This window comes from Pelodiscus sinensis, chromosome 1 (assembly GCF_049634645.1).
Source record: "Pelodiscus sinensis isolate JC-2024 chromosome 1, ASM4963464v1, whole genome shotgun sequence".
In the NCBI taxonomy this organism is placed as follows: domain Eukaryota; kingdom Metazoa; phylum Chordata; order Testudines; family Trionychidae; genus Pelodiscus; species Pelodiscus sinensis.
The window spans coordinates 84,222,503-84,246,165 of record NC_134711.1 but is presented as its reverse complement, the minus strand read 5'-3'; the positions used below and the strand labels follow the sequence as shown (position 1 = coordinate 84,246,165).

General features: G+C 46.4%; 1 protein-coding gene across 7 annotated transcripts in view; it reads left to right on the top strand.

Moving 5' to 3' along the window:
- The first annotated feature begins 402 nt into the window (after window positions 1-402).
- ANKS1B (ankyrin repeat and sterile alpha motif domain containing 1B) overlaps window positions 403-23,663 on the top strand; it is an 823,383-nt gene continuing 800,122 nt past the window's right edge. For all 7 annotated transcript variants that reach the window (XM_075933985.1, XM_075933942.1, XM_075933974.1 and 4 more), the window contains exon 1: window positions 403-1,143. In XM_075933985.1, the coding sequence (XP_075790100.1) occupies window positions 1,010-1,143 (134 nt within the window). In that variant the 5' untranslated portion in view covers window positions 403-1,009. The remainder of the gene's footprint in view (window positions 1,144-23,663) is intronic.

Sequence of the window (23,663 nt, the reverse complement as noted above, 5' to 3'; positions counted from 1 at the left end):
CCCCTCAACTCCTGCGTTCGCCAGTGCAACCCGGAGCCCCTTGCTCTCGCCCCCTCCCCACACAAGCGAGGCAGCCTGGCCCCGCCGCTGGGTGTGTGTGTGTGTCACATTGTCCTCTGATCCCTCCCAGTGTGAGGCTCCTGTCCTGTGCCCGTCCCGCGCTCTCCAGGATCCAGGACTCACCCGGCTGCAGCTATTCCGAGGCCACAGCAAGACTCACCGCCCCTGCCCCTGACTGAGCTGCACCGGGAACACCTGCTTCCGTCACCCTCAGTAGCGGGCACCATACAGAGCCCCTGCCTCGCGCCGTGTGTGACCCTCCCCCTTCCCCGCCAAGCACGCGCAGCGCCTTGTCTTCAGGAGCCGTTAACGGTCCCGCCGCGCGCGCCCCGCGGTGGAGCCTCCAGCTTCTGCTGCTGGCCGGGCCGGCCAGGGCGGTGGAGGGGCACAACCCCCCAGCGCAGCGCTAGCAGCAGCAGCAGCAAGGCGAGGCCCTGGGACTGGGATCCTGGGAGGAGGGGTGGGACCAAACCCAGCCAGCCAGCCACTCAGAGGGAGAGAGCTGTGTCTCCCCAGCAACGGGCCTGGCTGGCCAGGGCTGAGCCTCCTCCCTCCTTGCTGGTCATTATCTCTCCTCCCCCCCTCCCCCGCCAAGCTCTGAGGCTGAGCCAGCCCCCCTCGCCCACCCTGCAGGCTGGGATTTGGGGAGGGGGTGTGTGGGAAGGTCCTTTATTGGCCTCATTTCCTCCCCTTCAACCCTCCCCCCCCCCCCCCGCTTTCCTGCCACACTCCACCCAGAATTGAGCTAGTGTAACTAGAAGGAGGTGATTCTCCTGCTCCCTTCTGCTGCTGCTCTGTAGGGGATGCAGGCATCTCCTCTCTGCCCAGATTTCAGGCAGAGCTTTTAGGCAAGGAGAAGATTATTTGATCGAAGGAGAGGGATTTTTTGAAGGGGCTAACCTATATCTACAGTATTTTGTGAGGGGGAGGGAGTGTTTGGCCACTGACCATGGGGAAGGACCAGGAACTGCTGGAAGCTGCTCGCACTGGGAATGTGGCTCTCGTGGAGAAACTCCTGTCGGGGAGGAAAGGAGGGATCCTGGGCAGTGGATCTGGAGCTATTCCCCTATCCAGCTTACTGAGGTAGGGACATGATTCCCCAGCAGCATCTAGGGATATTAACCTCCTCCTCAGCATCACCATCAGCCTCATCACCATCCTCATCCTCGTGCCGGTATTCTTCATAGCATCCATAAATTGTTAACTGTCACAAGTACAGTGTGTCAGTGTGTAAAGTCACTGCCATTCCTTATATTAATACATAAGAATTTTGAATGTCTTGCCTTCAGTGTGTCAGCAGGGTACTACTTGTTTCTGCTGTATTACTAGCATTCATGCTGAATTTATGCAATTTATTGGGTGGATTGCTTTGCACAATGGTGCAATCACTCTCATGTTTCTTTTATAATCGTATCTTATTTCAATTATTTTTTAAAATATGTGTGTTGTTAATGACAGGGAAGCTATTGTGTTTGTAGTTATATGGAAAAAGCCACAACTTCTCACACTCTCACCCAGTTATTACCCTTGCTTGCAGAAGAAATTAACCATGCCATGGCAATGAGTCTGTACAATGAAGAAAGTGAACCTCTCATCGAGAGGTTCATCAGCATAGAGTTAGGTGTAAAACTTATGGAGCAGGTTAGGTAATAGCAGTGGTATTTTAAAAGTATCTGGATTTAGTTGACTAAAATTGGCATAGTGGTCATGTCTGAGTGAAAGGAATCAACTTTAGACTTTAGTCATATGTCATGCAGTATGTAACAGTGCTTTTGATGTTAAGTTTCATCATGTTGCAAGTGAGAAGTGCATTATCACAAGCACTTATGACATTTGACATTTTTCAAATAAGAAAAGGTCTGCAGCACACAATTTGCTGCCAGACATACTAGACCCAGCACAGCAAGGTAGAATGAATTGAAACGCTATTGACTTAAAACTTGAACTAATCATTAAATGTGTTCTACCGGAAGAAAAGAAGCAGACCCAGATTAATGGAAATTCTTTAAATGGAAGGCAAGAAAGGTTAACTCATTTGAGATTCTACTGCCAGTGCATCTCTATTTTCCAAGACCCGGGCCACTTTATTTATATTGCATATGATATTTTCCATTGTAGAAATAGTAATATTCCTGTCAAAATTATACCAATTTAACTTTTATTTTTGATTTAAAAAATTTAACAGCAGTAAACAATAGTTTAAATATCCACACAGTTTATCAAAGTTCAGTGATGCCATAGTGGTCACAGCGACAATTAACTTTTATTTAATTATTGCTATGTTGGCTATAGTTAAAATACATTTGTACAATTGCCTTTGGTACCATAATTGAATAGCATGCTTAGCAAAAAAGATGTTAGATAATTGCTTGAATTTAGATGATAAGCATCACTTATTAAAATGTGATTGATATTTCTTTGTAACAACATAATTTTACCAAAATGAAGTTCATTTCAGTGCAATGATTAATTATGTACTACTTCAACTGGATATATTTATGTTTTTTTAGAGCTGTCCCCTATGCTCTGTTCTTGCACGGTTACTTTCTTATTGTAAATTACAAGTCCTATAAATCTCTGCAGGAAAGTGTGTTTGCTTGTGTTTTTCTGATTATAAATGATTGGCATATTAGGTGCATTTATAATCTGGTTTGTATAATGTACAAAAGGGTATAACAGAAAACCGGTTAATGGGTTATGGTAGTCGTTGATTATTAGTGGCAAAGCAAACATTTCATACAGTATAAAGTCAGGTAATGTTATTTTTCTACAGTAGGCACTTTGGTTTGTTTAACTGTAATGCAGGGTAAGTAGCATATTATTGTGACTGTGAAACTTTTAATGTTATGTTTCAAAACAAGATGGATACATTTTTCAGTCATTTTAAAAATAAAGAAATGTAAACAGGAAATTGAGCAATTTCAGAAATAAAAATATAACGTACAACAATTTAAAAAAATGATGAAAGAATTAAAAGTTGAGCTGATAGGTTAAAGTGTGAATCTGTGGACTCTGTCCTGTGCTCACTTAAGGGGGGGACGGGATAACTCAGTGGTTTGAGCAGTAGCCTTCTAAACCAACGGCTGTGAGTTCAATCCTTGGGCTATTGAGGGATCTGGGACAAATCTGTCAGGGTTGGTACTTTATCCTGCCATGAGGGTAGGGACTGGACTCAATGATCTCTCAAGGTCCCTTCCAGTTCTATGAGATAGGTATATCTCCACTTACTACTGGAGGTTACATTTTCACCAGGACTAGTCACAGTAGTATATAGAGCTGAACAAAATTTTTCAACTAAAACATTTTTGGTAAAAAATGAAGATTTGGCAACAAAATATTTTGTGAATTTACATCAATTTTGCCAGAATACTTTCATTTAAAAAAAACCATTTTTTTTCAACTTTTTAAAAAAGAAATGTCAGTTTTTAATTCTAAGAAGCATTTTTTTATATTTTTTATTTTAGAAAAAAAAATGATGCTCCAAATCAAAATAAACCCCAGAGTTGGGGTTACAGCCTGCAACAGAGGCACCGAGAGCTGCTCAGCTCTGGGAAAGCTCAGCCACAGAGACTTGACATGGCCTCAGGTGCGCAGCTCCAATGGGTTCAGAACGCCAGAGAAATCCTTCTTAGTTTTATGCAGAGCAAGCTCATAAGTTTGCTCCCTTTATCAATGAAGGAGAGAGATGTACAGTTGTTGTCCCCCACAGCTAAAAATTATTTACACTGAGTTTAGTCTGCTATATGTTTAAGAGAGTTTGTGCATCTGTCTGTCTCCCTGTGTCTCCATTTGTCTGTGAGTCCATTTGTTCAAGAACTCCTAAATGGTAAGAGCTAGGACCAGCAACTTTGGTACACAACTTCCTCTTATCATAACATAAAGCAAAGTCAGGGTTTGGTTGTGCCAGGACAATGGGATGTGCATGTTATGTGATTGTTTCTCATCAAAAGGAAATGACTACACTGGGGCAGCAAACACAGGGACAAATACTCCAGAATGACCAAAGGAGGACAGCAAGTGCTCCAGCCCCGCAGAGCAGTCACTGGCCAACATCATGGCCCCTGCCAACCTGGCCAGCCATGGCTGTGGAGAGCAGCCACTGGCTGAATTGCATGGCCCCACCACTCTGTGCTGCCCTAGAGAGCAGCCAGTAGGCAGGCCATGTGGCCTCAGCTGCCATGGGGTGGGGAGAAACCGGCAGGCAGGCTGCAATGGCCTCTGTCGCCCTGGGTCGGCCTCGGGGAGTAGCCACCAGTTGCCCCCATGCCCTGCCCTGAGCCCCCTCACTTCTTCCACCCCCCTTCCCTGACTCCTGCATCCTCACTCCCTGCCTTGGTGCCTACATCTCCCACCCTTTGCATTTCTCCTTCAGTAGTACCACCCTACTGGGGATGGAGGAGCGTGCCTCTCCTATATGGTAGGCAGGGGACATAAGGAGGAGAAAGGAAATAAGTGGCTGGGGGGAGTTGCTAGGATGGGGAGAGGAGTTTAGGACATTCCGTCTGTCAGATGGACTGTGGCAGCCGGGAGAGGAGAGGAGAGGAGAGGAGAGAAGCTACTCTGATTACAGCAGCTAGTTAGACATTCAGGACTCTCTCCCAGCCCCCAGCTCTGGGGCAAGAGGAGCAGGCTGCATGGGATAGATGGGGGAAAGGGGATAGGTGGGTGCTGGCATTGGTGTGATGGGGGTGGGGACTTTGTTTGTAGTATGTCCTCTGACGCCCAGCTGGGTTGCAGCTGCTGGTGCCTGCAACTCTGAGAGGCAGGACTCTCGCAGCCCCCATTTGGGCTGGGACCAAAGGGAGCAGATTGCACAACGGTAGGTGGGTTAAAGAAGGGATGGATAGTTGCCAGCATCTGTGTGGTGAGGTAGGGGTGGGGAGTTTGTTTGGGGCATCATGACTCCCATCTGGTACAGGGGAGAGAAACGGGACTCTCTCCTGTGCTGGGGTTGGGAGAGAAGGCTGCATGAGGGGTACAAAAATATTAGGTGGGTTATGCTGGCATGCTGGGCTTCATGGGAGATGGGGTGCTGCCAGGGAATCTCTGTTGTCTCAATGCAACAAAGGGAGCTTAGTCCAAGTACATCTTCCCTTTTCTTGTTGAGGCTGGAGTGAGGAGGAGTTGGTATTAATTACCAACTGTTACAAGATCTGAAATATGCCAGGAATAATACGATGGGGTGAAGAATATTGTAGCAGCCTGCTATATTCTACTGTTAGACTTATAGAGCAAACACAAATCAGTGAATCCTCTGCATTTTTAGATCAAAATATTTTTCGCCTAATATCAGGAGAGAAAGATAAAGAGCTTGATTTTGGCAGTGTCGAGTTTGTTAATAGGTAACCATCTGCCCTGTGATGTTAGAAAGCCTGGGCTAAAATTTAATTTGTTTGGAAGGAGACAGATCCAGAACAGAGAAGTAAAGAGGACTGAGAGGGTGTGTCTACAATGCACCCAGAGCTCAAAATAAGCTATGCAATTTGAGCTAAGCAAATTGTGTAGCTTATTTCAATTTAATTTTGAAATACCTTATTTCAAATTTGGCACTGTCTACGCAGTACTTATTTCAAAATAAATCACTATTCTGAAGTGTCCCTTACTCCTTGTGGAATGAGGTTTACAGGGACATCGGAATAGCAGCCCATTATATTTCAAAATAACGGGTGAGCTCAAAAGACTTGGAATAGCTATTTCGGAATACTTCTGGTATCCTGAAATAACACTGCAGTGTAGATGTAGCCCAAGAGTCTGCATTAGCAGATCTTATTGCAGATCTGACTTCAATTGTATTGGAGTTTTTTTATTGTAAAACGTTTAGGCTACTTTTGTAGATAAGAATTTGGGGTTTAGTGAATGAATACTGGAGCAAAAGGCCTAGTTCATGACATTTGCTTGATTACATTTCAAACAAAGTTTACATAGGTGTTAATGGCTTAAGGTAAGAAAGAAAAAGATTCTTTTCACAGAAGTTTTTTGAGCATTGTAGATATTTGACAACTCTGATCTTAATGTTTTTTTTTAAATCTCGTGTTACTAAATCATATATCGTAAACTGTTGAAATGGAAAGAACTTTATCATGGATCCTGTTCATTTGTTTGGCCTTTCAGTTAGAATTGGATTCCTGACAAGTGATTTTCATTAAGTTTTAGAATTTGTTTTGGATGGGGTATTGGTATTAAGGCCAGAACTTTGGTGCCTGGTATAGTTCTGGCTCTTATGAGTCAATGGGCGAACTCAGGAGTGGCATGCACTAGGTGTGAAGCTAGGTCTTTTATAAGATGAAGACTTTATTTGCAAGCTCTCTGAAGCATGGATCTGTCTACCAATTCTGAAGCCATGTGTTAATGTGCTCTGGGGCTTCTACTCTTTGAGTTGGTGATATACAATGTGGAAGTTTCAAACCAGAACTTGTATCTGCTTTTATAGGTCTCTGTTTCATTTACATAGCATAGATCCTAAACATTCATTTAAAATACCCATAACCAACCACCTTATGTTTTACTTCCCTCTCTATTTTCAGTATTGTCTGTTGTTTGTGGCTTTGTTTGCGGTCTGTGTTGCTTTATTACTTATTTTTACTGTTCTATGACTGTGCACTATTAATCAAATTAAGAGTTGACATTCCAGAGAAACTGTATACACCTGAGTGAATGCCTTTTACTCTTCTTTCCAGGGTCAGTAAATATTGTATTAATATTTGCAAGGACAGCATGACTATTTCTATTTGACTCATAGATGTATTTATCATATTAAAGCTGAGCTATGTACAGATAATATGCATGCAAGAGGGATAGTTTTGTGAACTACGAAAGTCTGTAGCATGCTAGTAGTTTGGCAGATGCTTCATTTTTTTGAGAGCAGCTTTAGTGGAGATTCTGAAGATTTAGTAGTCTATAGGAGCAGGTTTTTAATTGGGGCTAAGGTGCATATTTTTTATGCTTGTACTTAGTGGCCATATCTTTGATTTATTTATATAGCTGTTTTCAGTATGCCTCATTTTGGTGAGTTTCCTAGCTTGAGTTGTTAGAAAGGATGATAATACATGGTAGTGTTAATTTTCTTTTTATTTAATTTCATATTAATTACACCTCTTAAGCAGTGCTCCTTGTTAATTATCCCTTGTTTTAATATTTTTTTCTTCTTCCACACCTATGAACTGTTTAAAATATATACTTATATCTAGGTTTTTTGTTTGCACATACGACCTCAATATTGGTGTTGCACATAATAAATTTCAAACCACCCAAAAGAAAATTCAGTCCACCCAAATGATGGAAAATGTTAGAGGGAACATTGATGGGAAGAAGATATGCAACTCTCAGTAGTGAAAGAACAGGTTAAGGACTATTTAGAAAGGTGGACATGAGAGAGAGTTGGCTGATGTGATTGCAGAGCCATTGGCCATTATCTCTGAAAACTCTTAGAGATCGGGGGAGATCCCAAAGAATTGGAAAAAGGCAAATGTAGTGCCCATCTTCAAAAAAGGGGAAGAAAGGAATCTGGGGAATTAGGGTATGTCTGTACTACAGCGTTATTTCAAAATATCTTATTTTAAAATAGTTAATTTGAAATAAGTTATTTCAAAATAACGCATCTACACACAAAATGCATTTCAAAATAGCATTTGGCTATTTTGAAATAGCGCGTCCACACTGAGTGGACGCTGAATCGCATTTAAGGCCGGCTGGAACCAGGTCTGGCAGGGCATCAGGTGAGGAGTTACTTCGTGTGGCTGCTGCCTGAGGCTATCTGAAGCCTGTGCTTAAAGGGACACCACCTGCCCCCCCTTCCCCGGACAGCTGGTTCTCAGGTTTCCCTGCTTGCTTGCCTACCTCGATGAGGGATAGCAAAGCATTTTGTCTCTGTGTGCTTTGGTTGCCCTCACTCGGGACACCACAGCAGTCTGCAACATGGAGCCAGAGCTGCCCCTGGGCACTCTGGTGGTTCTCATGGACACATTGCTGCGAGCCTGGATGCACTTTCTGCAGGCTGCCATCTGGGAGGTCCATCAGGGGACTGTCAGTATCCAGGAGGCCCTGCAGGAGAGCTTCCACCCTGAGAAGTGCTAAGAGCCTCCCTGGTCTGCCCCACTGGGGGTTTGTGCCTCATTCCTCCCTCACGCCCTTCCACTTACCCCTCCCTAACCCCCCTTCCTGATGTCAAATAAAATACACGTATTTTCATGAACACAAACTCTCTTTATTTAACAAAATTGGGGGGACGGGGAATGAAACTCTGGTGAGACTGTGGAAAGGAGGCGGGAGAGGAGAGAAGAGAGGCTGGGGGGGGGGGGGGAGGGAGAAACCTGAGAGGATGGAGCTGGAAGAGGGAAGCAAGAGGAATAAGGGGGAGGGAAAGCTCAGGGCTGGGGGTCTCGCCGAACCAACTTGATTTTCATGCAAACCTGCTCCTGCGTTCGCATGTGGCTTTTGGTGGCCAGGCTGGCAGCTATCCAGCCATAGACGGCCGCGTTCCTCCATCGAGTGCGGAGATCATAGACGTGGGGGCATCCCCCCCAAACCTGAATAAGGTCCATGATCTCCACCCTGGACCAGGAAGGCGCCTGCCTTCTCTGGGCCCTGGCAGGCACCTGCGAGCTGACAGACTGCTCCTGGGGAGCGGTGGAGGGCTGGGTGCCAGTGGCTTGCTGGCTCATGTTTTGGGGCCACTGGGTATGGGGCAGTGACTGCAGGTTCTGGGTTGGTTGGCTTGGAGCTGGCACAGGCACTGTGGCCAGTGTCAACCCCTTTAAGGACTCCGTGGAGGGGGGAGGGAGAGAAGTGTTTTTGGTTGAGGCCGGAGTGGCCACCAGGGCACCATGAGAAGGCTGGAGGCTCCCTATTTCGATATAAATGTCTACCCGGCACTTATTTCGAATTTGGCATTATTCCTCATGGAATGAGGTTTACCAAATTTGAAATAAGCACTCTGCTATTTCGAATTAATTTCGAAATAGCGGTTTGGCTGTGTAGACTCTAGTAAAGTTATTTTGAAATAATGGCTGTTATTTTGAAATAACTTTGCTGTGTAGACATACCCCTAGAGATCAGTGAGCCTTACCTCAGTATTTGGAATAATCATGGAGTAGGTCCTCAAGGAATCAATTTTGAACCACTTGGAGGAGAGGAAAGTGATCTGGAACAATCAAGATGGATTCACCAAGGGCAAGTCATGCCTGAGCAACCTGATTACCTACTATGATGAAATAACTGGCTCTGTGGATATGGGGAAAGCAGTGGATATGATATAATTTGACTTAAGCAAAGCTTTTGAGATAGTCTCCCATAGTATTCTTGCTGGCAAGTTAAAGAAATATAGCCTGTATTAATGGACTATAAAGTGGATAGAAAGCTGGCTAGATAGTCATGCTCAACAAGTAGTAATCAATGGTTCAATGTCTAAATGGCAGCTGGCATCAAGTGGAGTGCCCTAGGAGTGGTCCTGGGGCCAGTTTTGTTCAACATCTTCTTTAATGATCTGGATGATGAGTTGGTTTACACACTCAGAAAATTTGTGGATGACTCTACGCTATGGGGAGAAGTAGGCATACTGGAGGGTAGGGATAGAATTCAGAGTGACCTAAACAATTTGGATGTTTGGGCCAAATGAAATCTGATGAGGTCAACAAGGACAAGTGCAGAGTCCTATACTTAGGCTGGAAGAATCCCACCATAAATTGCTACAGGTTGGGGACTAAATGGCTAGGTAGCAATTGTGGGCAATGAAAATAATTAGGAGGGCAATGAAAATGATTAGGAGGCTGGAGCACATGACTTACAAGTAGAGGCTGAGGGAACTGGGATTATTTAGTCTTCAGAACAGGAGAATGAGGGGGGATTTGATTGCAGCCTTCAAACCCCTGGGTCTGACTCTACCTTGTCTCTTGGATCTGGCATTTGGTATATGAGCCTGATTCTAATCCTCAATTTAATTCCTGGATTTGACTTTTATTTGACCCTGGCTAGGGTAATTGGCATATGACTCTGGTGCTGACACTCAACTTCATTCCCCACCCAGGATATCTGCTTTGCCCACTAAACCTGATTCTTGCTCTCACTGAGGGCAGACTGTCTGTGAACTGCTCCTGAGCAATTAAATCAAGCAGCTGATCAGAGGTGTTTATCCCTTTACTCTCTCTCTATTTTTTTCAAACAATCCACTATTTTATGCACATGTTCCACAGGACCTAATTTACCAGCCTTGAGGTTCTTGAATTTGAGGTGATGCTTCTCTAGTGTGATTTGAAAAATGTTAATAGGGATGTTAGCTGTTGTACAATTGAATAGTTGTGTAACTGCATAAAATATTATCGGTTACACAACTATTCAGTAGTCCCTGGGAGTGGGGCCAGCAGCTGTATCAGAGGCAGCAGTGTAGGGTGGCAGGCAGGAGCTAGTCTGCTAGAGGAGCCAGTTTAAAAACCAACTCCCCTCGCGGACTGGCTACCTGTCACCCTGTGCTGCTACCTTTGATATAGAGGCAGCAGCATGGGGTGGCAACAGCCCCTGTCTGTGGGATGTCTGAGCTCTCCGTGGACAGAGGCTGCTTGGACCCCCTGTGGACAGGAACTGCTGCCACGAAGCAGCCTCTGCTTACAGCGGGCCCAGGATGTCTCTGTCTGCGGGGAGCTCAGACCCCCTCATAGACAGAGGCAGCAGCATGGTAATGGGGGCAGGCAGCACCATGGAGCTGGTGCTGGGGGAAACTGGCTTTTAAGCTGGCTTCCTCCAGCATTGGCTCCTGCTCCTCCCCCTTGCTGCCTCTGACACAGAAGCACCAAGGTGTGGGGAAAATGCAAGTAGTTGACAAGATTAACCGATAAGCCTAGGCTTATCGGTTAATCATATAGATGAGTACAAATTGCCATCCTTAATTTTTAATAGAAACAGAGCTTTCGAAAGTGAAAGTAGTTGGGACGTGTTTTTTCGCAACCCCCCCTCCCGTTTTTTTGAAAAGCTGCTCTTCTTCAAAAAATGAGCTCTGCTTTTGAAAGTGAGATTGGAAGAAGATATGCAAATTCCTGCAGAATTTGCATAGCCTCTTTCGAAACTTCAGCATAGTCTAGACGAGCCTATAGCCTCATTTACAGCCTTATTAAACACCTGTAAAGTTTACAGTTAGCTTGGAGATCACAACAGTCATTCTTCAGTCAGCAGGGGATATTATGTACACTGTAGAACCTTTTGAAGTGCTTAAATATTTTTCAGTGCAATCTGTCTTCCTGTAATTTGGGCATAATTTGTCCCAGTTATGTGGTCTTTGGAGTGGAGAAGTACCCGGTGCCTGAGGTATTCTGTCCTTTTTCCAGTATGTTCATGGCATACAGTCTCTCCTTTCTGAGGCTTCTGCTTCTTGGGCTTTGCACTTTCTGTCTTCTAGCTTCAAGGTTCTCTGATGTGTAGCTCTCTCTGCTCCCTATTCTCTGCTCTTTCCATTACTGCCTGTTTCTCTGAGGTCACCCACATCTAGTATTCCCAGTTCTTTGCTGATTGCCTTTAGCCATCTCCAAGCTGCTCAGCTTTATCTGTGGAGCAGTTATGCTGGGGGCAGTGCCTACATTCATTGTATCTTGCTTCATGAGGGAAACATCTCAATTCCTCAGTGTTTTTCCCTGCAGTGACTAATCCCTGAGCTGGGCATTGCTTCTGTAGCTGAAGCTTATTCAGTTTGGATTATATTTCTGGTCTGCTGATTTTGTGGTTTTTCTGTGTTCTATTTCCCTTACTCAACATAAACAAATAAAAAATACCTAGCTTTTTTATTGACTGATTCCAATCATTTTATTTGTGAATCTCTTACAATATAATATACAAGTGCTTGGAGTTATGATCCTTACCTAATCTGCAAACTGGGTGTAAGATCATGCTAACTATGCCACTGTGACACTCCATTAGGTGTACTCGGTGTTGCAAGGCACCTTAACAGCACCAACCCTTAGCATGAGGAAATCTTTTTTGTGTCTGCCATTGATCTGCTGTGAGCAAAAAACACTATCTACCAGGCCTCACTCTCTTCATGCAGGTTATCAAAAGGCATATGGCAACCCCCAAATCCTAAGAGTGTTCCCTGTCATGTACAGTCCCTATGACAGACTACTGGCTAAGCTAGAGCTCTGCCACTACAGCCTGGCTGAAAAGGCCAAATGGAAGCCAGCTGAGGAAGCCCATATCTGAAGGGCTAATGGAAGCAGCTGTGGGCCTCATTAGCCAGAGGGCTATATAAGACAACCAGAGGAGCCAGAGTCCAGCTGAGTGTGCTCCTAAGCTAGAAGGAGAGGCTGGGTGAGTTTGCTGTGAACGAAAGCTCTGTAAATAGAAGGTGGTGGGAAATTGGTACTGACAATAAAAGGCACAGGTGACTGCACCAAGAAGGGGTCCCAAGGCAAGGGGCCTGAACAAGGACCTTGCCACACCCCTTATCCACTAAATGCTCACAAACTTAGCAACTCTGCTGTTCCTGCACTCCCTAGAGATGGCCTTGCCTGGATTACTATTTTTAGTCTTACTAGAGACGTGAAGGACTAGTCAACTATCCAGTAAGCACATACTTATAGTATAGCCTATTGACTAGTTGCTTCCCCCCACCCTTGCTGCCTTTGTCGGAAAAAGGCAGCAAGGGTGGGGGGAAGAAAAGGGGGTACTTCAAAGTGGCTGCACCATGTGGAGCCTAGCGCCAGACCTTGGGCTCCACGCAGCACTGCCACTTTGAAACACCATGTGCAGCCCAGGGCCAGCTAGGGTGTCCCCAAGCTGCACGTAATGTTTCAAAGCAGCAGTGCTGCATGGAGCCCAGGGTCAGTGGGTGAGTCTCCATCTGATCCCAGGCTCCATGGGCTGCTGCCACTTTGAAATGCCATGAGGAGCCTGACGCAGGGCTCCCTGAAGCATTTCAAAGTGACAGTGCCACATGGAGTCCAGGGTCAGCAGTCCCCAGCTGACAAACAAAAAGTTAAAGTTAGACGTAGTTAGTCAGTGTTACTGTTATTGTTGCTAAGTTCTAGTTTATTATTACTATTTTAACCCAATAGAATCAAAATGCCTGGTTCACCAGGGTTTAAGAAATGTTCCCTGTGTAAAGACCCCATGCCAGCATCCGATGGCCACGACGCATGTATACGCTGTTTGGGGGAGTCCCATATACTGAGCAAGTGTGCCCACTGTTCAAAATTAACGGCCAGGGCACATAGGGACAGAGACATGAGGCTCAAGCTCATCCTCTTTGATAAGGCTCTGCAGCCTTCTGAAGCAGCTCAAGGGGACCCCTCTATGCAGTGCAAGCGGAGGTCGTCACCGCTGAGGGAGTCGACTGAGAAGAAAGGGAAGAAAGCTTCCCCAGCGTGATCCCTGGCTGCGGCCCCTCTCTCTAAAGTCAGTGAGGGTGACCAACCGGGAACCTCTGGAACCGGTCGTCAGCCTGCGAAAGAAAAATCAGAGAGGCGTAAGCCTTTGGTGCACTCCTCTTCGGTGCCGGCGCCTTCGAGCGCTATTAAGGCGGTGGGGAAGAAAACGGCTCCTCCGACTCACAGGCGGCCACCTACGCAGGTGCCGGATCCAAGGACCTCGGCACTGACGGTGCAACGGCATGGGAGGCATGATACGGCACCGAGGCTGACACCACTTCAATCGATGGCACCGACAGCCCAGTCGGCACCGGGACACTGAACGCCCATGGCGCCGGATACGGTGCCGAGTGACAGCCACACTGTGGTACCGGAGGTGGCACTGCAAACTCTTAAGAAACCAAGTACGGCACTGACGGATCACCACAGTTCGGTTCCTCATAAGGCACCGGTAGGAGAGTTAGCCTCCCCAGCTTCATCGGTACGGCACTCCCCAATACTGGTTTTGGACGATGAGGATCAAGCCTCAAGACATTCCTCCGTTGATGAGCCCTGCACTTCGCCTTCAGCTGTTCCTACAAAGGCTCAAAGGAAATCGGTTCCAAGAAGGGTGTCCCTGTCTCCCTCACCGATGTTTTCCCCGGCACCGTCTCCATCCCCTCCACAGTACCATTCTCTGTGAGAGCCTCGTTATCAGCGCAGCCCGTGTTCTCCACATTGGCACTTGAGGCCTCACTATACTTATGTGTACAGGCACCCCCTACCGCATTATGGGATGCCTACTTGTAGATCTCGTTCCTCCTCCTCTTCAGATGTCCGAACCAGAGGAGGGTCAGATTTTGGACGAGGATGCCCCTCCGTGCACAGTATCTCCAGCTGACATTTCGTCATCCTTTCCTGGACGAGGCCGTATTTCAAGAGGACACTTCACCCCCGGATGATGGTCGAGAATTCCCTTTAAACGGGTAGCGCAGACACAGAATGTCCAGCTGGCGGACGTGCAGACCAAGCAATACAAGCTGCTGAAAAATTTTCACCCGAGACAACAGTCAAGAGCAGCACTTCTGATTGATGAGGCCATTCTCGAACCAGCCTCGGAAATCTGGCACACCTCGGCTTCCGCCCCACATACATCAAAGTGGGCGGAAAAGAGATATTTCATCCCTTCCAAGGGTTTGGAGTTTCTCTTTATCCACCCCCAGCCAAACTCTCTGGTACTGGTAGCCCTTAATCGTGCCAACAATCCACAGGTGAAAAATGCAGCAGTGGAGAAAGAGGCCAAAAAACTAGACATCTTCGGTCGAAAAGTTTATTCTTCGTCCACCCTCCTCCTTCGTATTGCCAGTTACGTGGCACTTTTGTCCAACCATGGTTCTATAACATCACCAAGTTGGCAGAGCTTGCCCAGAATGCCTCCGAAGCGGACAAGGCCATACTCCGCGCCGTGGTACAGGAGGGGAACGCTTGCTCTAGAGCTAGTCTACAGATAGTCATGGATGTTGTGGATACTGCTGCAAGTTCAATAGCTATCGCAATATCCATGCGCAGAGCATCATGGTTGGCTGCTGTGGGCGCCCCTAGGGATTTGCAGGCGAAAGTCGAAGACCTTCCTTTCGACAAATTGAAGTTATTCGCAGACAAAACTGATGAGGTGTGACACACTGGAAAGGACTCGCGTATGACCCTACGTACGCTTGGAATATACGTACCACTGTTCCGTCGCCGAAGGTACTTCCCGTATAAGAGATTATATGACTTTCAGTTCCAAAGACAACAACCTCGTCCTTTTCATCAGACTCAATCCAAACAAAGACGGCAGTGTAGACATCCGCAACCACCCAGGGTGACCAACGTACCGCACACAAAACAGCAGATTTGACTCGCCTGTCGAGGGCGCAAACTCACTAGTCGTTGTTGCCATCACTGCCGATACCATACCCATCTTTCATCATCGCCTTCGGCCTTATTACAATTGTTGGGCCGAAGTAACCACCGACAAATGGGTATTGGAAATAATAAGATCAGGTTTCACCATCCCCTTTGCATCTATACTCCCTACCCATCCACCAACTCCGTCTCTTTTCAGGGACCCCTCTCATGACACTCTTTTGCGACAGGAGGCTCTACGCCTACTTGCCATCAGAGCCATAGAGAGAGTCCCAAAAGAGTTCAAAGGGAGAGGCTTTTATTCCCACTACTTCCTGATGCAAAAGAAGACAGGAGGATGGAGGCCAATTCTTGATCTGCGTCGGCTCAACCGTTATCTGCAGAAAAGACGTTTCAAGATGGTGACTCTGGCGACAATAATCCCATCTCTGAATCACAATGACTGGTTTGCGGCCCTCGACTTGCAGGACGCATATTTTCACATTACGATTCATCTGGCGCACAGATGCTTCTTGCACTTCGTGAGAAACAACGACCATTTCCAATACAGGGTCCTCCCCTTTGGCCTGGTGTCGGCTCCCAGAGTTTTCTCAAAGACTCTAGCGGTCATCGCGGCATATCTCCATTGCCAGTACGTTCTCATATTCCCTTATTTGGACGATTGTCTCATAAAGGCACCAGCGCATCAGGAGACCATGCGAATGATCTCGTTGACCAGAAACACGTTCGATTCTCTTGGCCTTATAATAAACGAACAGAAGTTGACCATTGCTCCCACACAAAATATAAAGTTCATAGGGGCAGTCCTAGATTCTATCATGGCAAGGGCATACTTACCTCTAGACAGGTTTCACTCGATACAAGAACTAGTGAAGGTCCTTGACACCGCTCCAACTGTATCCGTCCATATGTGCCTTCATCTTCTGGGCCACATGGCATCCACCACCTTTGTTGTCCCTCATGCCAGACTTCATTTCAGGGATCTTCAACACTGGTTAGGTTAACACTGTGTAAACGTACCACAAAAGCACAGTATTCACAAGACGGTCACTGTGCAGCCGCATATCCGCGATTCCCTGCGTTGGTGGTAGCATACAGGAAACCTCCTTTCGGGAGTCCCATTCCGTCGTCCTCAGCCCTCTGCGCTTATAAGAACAGATGCCTCTCTCATAAGCTGGGGTGCGCATATGGACAATGACCGCATTCAGGGCAGGTGCTCCTCCACAGAGAAGACTTATCACATCAATCTCTTGGAGTTACGTGCCATTTTTCTGCCATGCAAGCATTTTCTCCCACGTATACGGCACACCACAGTCTAGATATTCACAGACAACGTGGCGGCGATGTACTATGTGAACAGACAGGGAGGCGCCAGATCTCGTTCCCTCTGCGCCGAAGCAATACGGTTCTGGAATTGGTGCATAAGGAACGATGTAACCATCACAGCGTCTTACTTACCTGGCATCAGCAATGTCATTGCAGATTCGTTGAGCAGACGATTCCCTGTGGATCACGAGTGGGAGATAAGATCAGACGTACTGCATTACATCTTTTCCAGGTGGGGTACGCCGACAGTAGACCTCTTTGCCACAGCACACAATGCCAAGTGTCCCCAGTTCTGTTCCAGAGCTGGAATGGAAAGGGGTTCTCTGGGCGACGCTTTTCTGACCACTTGGCACAGATAGCCCCTTTACGCATTTCCCCCGACAGTCCTAGTCGCAAGGACTCTTGAGAAAATAATGTTTGAGGAGGCGATAGTCATCCTGATAGCACCAGCATGGCCGAGGCAGCCGTGGTACCCACTCTTGCACAGGATGTCGATATGCCCACCATGGACACTCCCTCTTCACCCAGACCTGTTATCACAGGAGGAAGGGGCTCTCCTGCATCCCAGACTTGATTCACTCCACCTCACAGCATGGCTGATAACTGGCTCAAACATGATGAGCACCTTTGTTCACAACGAGTCAAGACAATTTTGATGAGCAGCAGGAAACCTTCGACACAAAAAACGTACCTGGCGAAGTGGCGCAGGTTTGCTCAATGGTATCGAACTCAAAATACGCAACCCCTTGTGTCTCCTTTGTGGCAGGTCCTGGATTACGTTCTCCAGCTTCACGATTCTGGCCTCTCCATGTCAACCCTGAAAGTTTACTTAGCAGCGATCAGTGCCTTCCATGAACCAGTGAGAGGTTGGGGGAGGTCGGGAGGAGGAGGAGGGGAGAACCTGCCACTGGAAGCAGTGCTGGACGGGGGCAATGGGGCTGGCCAGGGAGATGGGGGTGGGGAAATAGGCCAATTGGAGGAAGGGGGGTGGGGAGGGGAGAACTGGTCGCCGGAAGCAAGGCTGGACTGGGGCAGCAATACTGCCCGGGGGAGATTGGGAGGAGAAGTGGGGAAGAACCTATCGGCTGGGAGCGGGTCAGGGGAAGCAGGGCTGCCAGGGGCCATGAGGTCAGGCGTAGCACGGCTGGCCATGGAAGATGGGGGGAGGAGGGGAGAACCAGCCACTGGAAGCAGGGCTGGACTCAGGCAGCGGTGCTAGCCGGGGGAGATCGGGAGGGGAGAACCGGCTGGTCGGGAGGAGATTGGGGGAAGTGGGGCTGGCTGGAGGGGCAGCGGGTGGGGGGGGGGGAGCGAATCGGGCCCCTCCCCCACACCCCTCGAGTAGTTGTGAACTGTCTGGCTGATAGACACACTCACGCAGCATGAGCACATCTACCAGCCAGGCAGTTTGCAACTACAAACTGATACACCTAATAATAATAAAAATTACCTAATGAGAAAATACCAGGTATTTTATATGTCTGGTATTTTCTCAATTCGTTTCCCGGACAGAAGCCTCAAATACCAGACTGTCCGGTACAAAACCGGACACCTGGCAATCCTACCCTCCTTGCACCCTCCCTCCTAGCAGATACCCTACCCCCAGTCTGCTCCTGCTCCTGCCTCCCAGAGTGCCTGTGTGGTGCTGGGTCCCCAAGCTCTGGCCTGGGCTGGGTGGAGGATGCAGCCAGGTGAAACAGTGAACATTTATTCATTTTTCATTCATTTTTTAATATATGTTTATATTTTTGGGCTGCAAAAAACGGTACTGAAAAAACACCGGGTTCCAACTAAAGTAAAAAGTTTGGGAAACCTTGGTCTAGCCAGCTTTCTGTCCATCTTACAGTCCATTTATCCAACCCATATTCCTTTAACTTGCTGGCAAGAATATTGTGGCTGACCATATCAAAAGTTTTGCTAAAGCTGGCACTGTGGGCTTTGGGAGGACCAGAAACAACATATTTGAATATTCATCATTTGCTTAATGAATATGCAAATATGCAAATGAATGTTACTGGTCCTCCAAAAGCTCGAGAATGGATTTACTGGTCCCTGTGTCAAAAAGTTTAGGAACTCCTGGACTAGAGTCATTTATATTTTGAATTCAGAAGCTGGAAAACAAGGGAATACTATTTGTTTAATTTATCTATATCTATATAATAAGGAAGGAAATACTTTATTAAAGAAGGTGTCCAAGTTTTATAGATAAAGAGACAGTATAGATAAAAATGTCCCTTTTTTCTTATTTCCAAGTATTTTATGACTTTTCTCTATATGCGTTTATTGTACAACCATACAGGCTACCAATATATAGGAAATTAGACTGTACTCTACAGATGAATTACAGTTCTGAAGGGTAAGACATTATGATTAAAATTCTTTTAAATGTAATTGCTGCATTGTCAATGTTCATTTGTGTCCATTTCAAGATACCACAAAAGGTGACTAGTTGATCTTTATATCTAGGTCATTTCTGAAAGTAGCTCTCCTCCCCCAACATTGGAAGTATTGACCCCAGGATCCCAATTAAATCTCTGTTCTGGTTTTCTTAATAACATCACTGCCATTTATTTTTAGTGTTCTATTTTCCCAAGTAATTATTTATCCACTTCCATATCCTGCTTGGCATCCCTGTAGCTAATTTGTGAAATTATTCACATAAATAATTTGCAATCACTTGGCTTCCTGTATTGTACACATATACTGCAGCGTAATTTCATATGTAGTCAAGTGGCCAAGTGATCACTCAGGGGCCTTCTTGCATAATGGGGATAAGTAACATTTCAGTGCACCAAATATAAATTTATACATAAACTAAATTAATTTATGTATATTATCAATCAACCTTCTCACCTATTATGAGAAGGTTTTCATTATGAGCTAGGTTGCATATTGGATTATGTGCTTGTGTAAGGAAGTAAGTAGCCCAACGCTTACACTTGTGTGCCCCATGGATATTGGGTCAAGGAGTGTAGGAGTAAGTGACGCCACTCACCCACTTACTTCCTCCATGGAACAAGTAGGTATACAGTATTTGGGAGGCAAGGGATAGTTGTGTAATCTACAGTTGTGCTCCTTTTCCCAAATCTCTTGCCAGAATAGTTGAACCAGCATTTGTGATTGGGTTGAGGGAGGTTATGGGATGAGGAAAGGGGAAGAAGCAGTTGTTGGTTCAAGTAGTAATTTACTCCTGGTATAGCAAAATGCAGGACAATGTAGCACTTTAAAGACTAACAAGATGGTTTATTAGATGATGAGCTTTCGTGGGCCAGACCCACTTCCTCATATCAAATAGTGGAAGAAAGTAGTCACAACCATATATACCAAAGGATACAATTAAAAAAATGAACAAATATGAAAAGGACAAATCACATTGCAGAACAGGAGGGGGATGCGGGGGGGGGGGGGGGGGGAAAGAGGGGGAGGAAGGAAGGTAAGTGTCTGTGAATTGATGATATTAGAGGTAGGGAGAGTGGGATGTTTGTGAGTTAATGGTATTAGAGGTGATAATTGGGGAAACTGTCTTGGTAATGGGTGAGATAGTTCAAATGTTTGTTAAGTCCTTGTTGGCAAGTGTCGAATTTTAACATGAATGACAGTTCAGAGGATTCCCTTTCAAGTGCAGATGTAAAAGGTCTTTGTAGCAGAATGCAGGTGGTCAAGTCATTGAGAGAGTGTCCTTTCTGGTTAAAATGGCAAGAAACTGTTTTCTCTTTGTGATCTTGTCTGATATCTGTTTTGTGGGCATTAATCCTTTGGCGAAGTGTCTGAGATGTTTGTCCAATGTACATAGTAGACGGACACTTTCGGCACATGATAGCATAGATTATATTTCTGGATGCGCAGGAATATGTGTTTTTGATCTTATAACTCACTTGGTTAGGTCCAATAATGGTATCAGCAGAATGAATATGTGGACAAAGCTGGCAACGGGGTTTGTTGCAAGGGAAGGTACCAGGGTTGGTATTAGTGTGGTATGTCCTGTGGTGGTTGGTAAGAATCATCTTGAGGTTAGGTGGTTGTCTATAGGAGACTATGGGTCTGTCTCCCAGAGCCTCTTTGAGTATGGTATCCTGTTCCAATATAGGCTGTAGTTTATTGATAATGTGTTGGACAGGTTTAAGTTGGGGGTTGTAGGTGATGACAAGTGGTGTTCTATTGTTGGTTTTCTTGGGTCTGTCTTGAAGAAGATGGTTTCTAGGTATTCGTCTGGCTCTTTCAATTTGCTTTTTTATTTCTCTGGGTGGGTAGTTGAGATTTATAAATGCCCTACGAGGAGAAGCTGAAGAAGTTGGGTCTATTTAGTCTTCAGAAGAGAAGAGTGAGGGGGGATTTGATAGCAGCCTTCAACTTCCTTAAGGGAGGTTCCAAAGAGGATGGAGAAAGGCTGTTCACAGTAGTGATGGATGGCAGAACAAGGAACAATGGTCTCAATTTGCGGTGGGAGAGGTCCAGGTTGGATATTAGGAAAAACTCTTTCAGTAGGAGGGTGGTGAAGCACTGGAATGGGTTACCTAGGGAAGTAGTGGAGTCTCCATCCCTAGAGGTGTTTAAGTCTCGACTTGACAAAGCCCTGGCTGGGTTGATTTAATTGGGACTGGTCCTGCATTGGGCACAGGGCTTGACTAAATGGCCTTCTGAGGTCTCTTCCAGCTCTCTGGTTCTATGATTCTGTGCCCACCAGGGAGCAGTCACAGATATCCTTTTGTATGTCTGGGAGGGAGGCCACACACCCTTGCTACACCATGCAAGCTAGCAGTTTAAACCTAGCACTGGTATGCAATCACGCTTCCTATTGCAGTGTAGATTTCCCCTTAGATTGGAGAAGGAGTTCAAGGAGGAACTAGTGGGGAAGGAGAATGTGGTCGAGGTGGGTGGTCACTGGTGGTCAGGGTAGATGAATTAGATGAGGAATTGGGAAGGGGGGAAGTGGGTCTGGCTGGACAAACAGATTGGGGACAAAAAGCTGGTCAGAGGGAAATTGAGAATGACAGAGCAAGGGGACTGGAACTGAGTGATAGAGTGGAGGATTTTGGTAGTCAAGAGGGGTGAGAATAGTACTTGCTGGATGAGGCAGTTGGAGCTGGGATGAGAAGCTTGAGGAACAGAGACTGGGACTGGCTAAATGAAAATAAGAGGACTGGGATAAGGAGTCAGGAGTGGGACAGGGATAGGTTGGAGGGACAGGGCATATTTATAAGGGCAAATATTTGTACAGGACAGATTTGTACAGGCAACCTTAATTCTGTCACTTACTAACTTTTGAATACTTGACTTTGCAACTTTTATAATGTTCTTTTATCAATTTTTGTGTGTATTGTATATTTAGGTTACACATATGGCTTAATTATATGGAAGATAAAGAAATGGAACATACTGTGATGGATTTGGAGCTGCCTGTGTTAATATATGAATATTCTATCTTGCTGCCTGCCTCTAGCCCATATCTCTGTAAAGAACAAGGAGGACTCTGGGCTGCTGCTGCTGGGAATATTGGAGTATGTTCCAGTTGATATTTTGTTGGGAAATAATGTTACGCAGTTAAATCAGAGTTCTGTTCTGTTAACTGAGAGCTAAGTAGGGGTCAGAAGATCAAATTTTAAGTACCAGTCACAGCAGATGATGCAAATGAAGGAGCTTTGAAATATGGGAGGTCTTGGAAAAAGAGTGAGAATAATTTCCGGGTAAAGAGCAAAGGATTATTTTTTAGAGGATGGTTCCTCAGTCACACAGCTAGGAGGGGAGGGGGGCCAACACAATTGCTGGACTGGTGGATAAGGAGCAGGGGCATTCCTGTGCTCTTGGAAGGGGCAGTGCCTTTGGCAGAAGGGGTGGGCTGGGGGATAGCTTTCCTCTGTCAGCCCTTCAGCGCTGCCTGGAGCATGGTGCCCAAGGCTGCGGGGCAATTTAAAGGGCCAGGGGCTCTGTCACAGTAGTAGCAGTGGTTGGGAGCCTCAGGCCCTTTTGAATTGCCAGGCCCTGGACTTAGGATTACCAGATGGTTTAAAAAAAATACCGGACACACTTGATCTCAGATTGGGGAGGGGGGGGACTGGCCAGGAGGGGAGTGGGGCTGGCCAGGAACGGGTCGGGGGGAGCAGGGCTGGTTGGGGGGGAGCAGGGCTGGCTGAGGGGGAACTGGCTAGCGAGAAGCAGGGCTGGACAGGAAGGAGTCGGGGAGCGGGGGGGGGGGGGAATTGGCTGGCGGGGAGCGGGGCTGGCCCAGGTGCACGCAGATCCCGGGGTGCTGCCCATCCCATGCACGGTCCCGGCATAGTGCACGGGCGAGTCTGGCTCTGAAGATTCCATCCCGCCCCCGCCCCCCTCCTCTCTACTGAATAGTTGTATACTGCCTGGCTGATAGACACGTTCACGCACTGTGTGTGTGTCTTCCAGCCAGGTAGTATGCAACTACGTATTGATACTCATGATAATAATACACTTAATTAGAAAATACTGGACATTTATATGTTTATATGTCTCAATTTGTTTCCCGGACAGAAAGCTGAAATACTGGACTGTCCAGTTCAAAACTGGACATCTCGCAACCCTACCTGGGCAGTTGCCTCTTTGCCCCCACATTAGGGGGCTTGCATGCAGAGCAGGGATAGAGACAATCATTCAGAGGCATGCCAAAGATGGAGAATGGGGAGACTAGGAACTACTGCTTGGTAAAGACCAGCTTTACTGGGGATTTGGCCTATCCTGACAAAAGGGAGCAAAAACCCAGCATATAGTTTCAGTAGTTAGCACATTAAAGCATACGTGATGTCTAGCAGGTGACAGGAAAGAGGAAGTGGCCAGTTCAGGTCCTAGTGGCAGAGTCAGAAATGTTAGGGTAACGCTGGCATGCTAGGGTATATAAAAACATCCCGGCTGTGTCTACGCTGCACCCCTTTTCCGGAAAAGGGATGCAGATGAGACAAGTCGGAATTGCAAATGCAGCAGGGATTTAAATTTTCCCCGCTGCATTTGCATGAACATAGCTGCTGCTTTTTTCTGGCTCGGGGCTTTGCCGGAAAAAAGCGCCAGTCTAGACAGGGATCT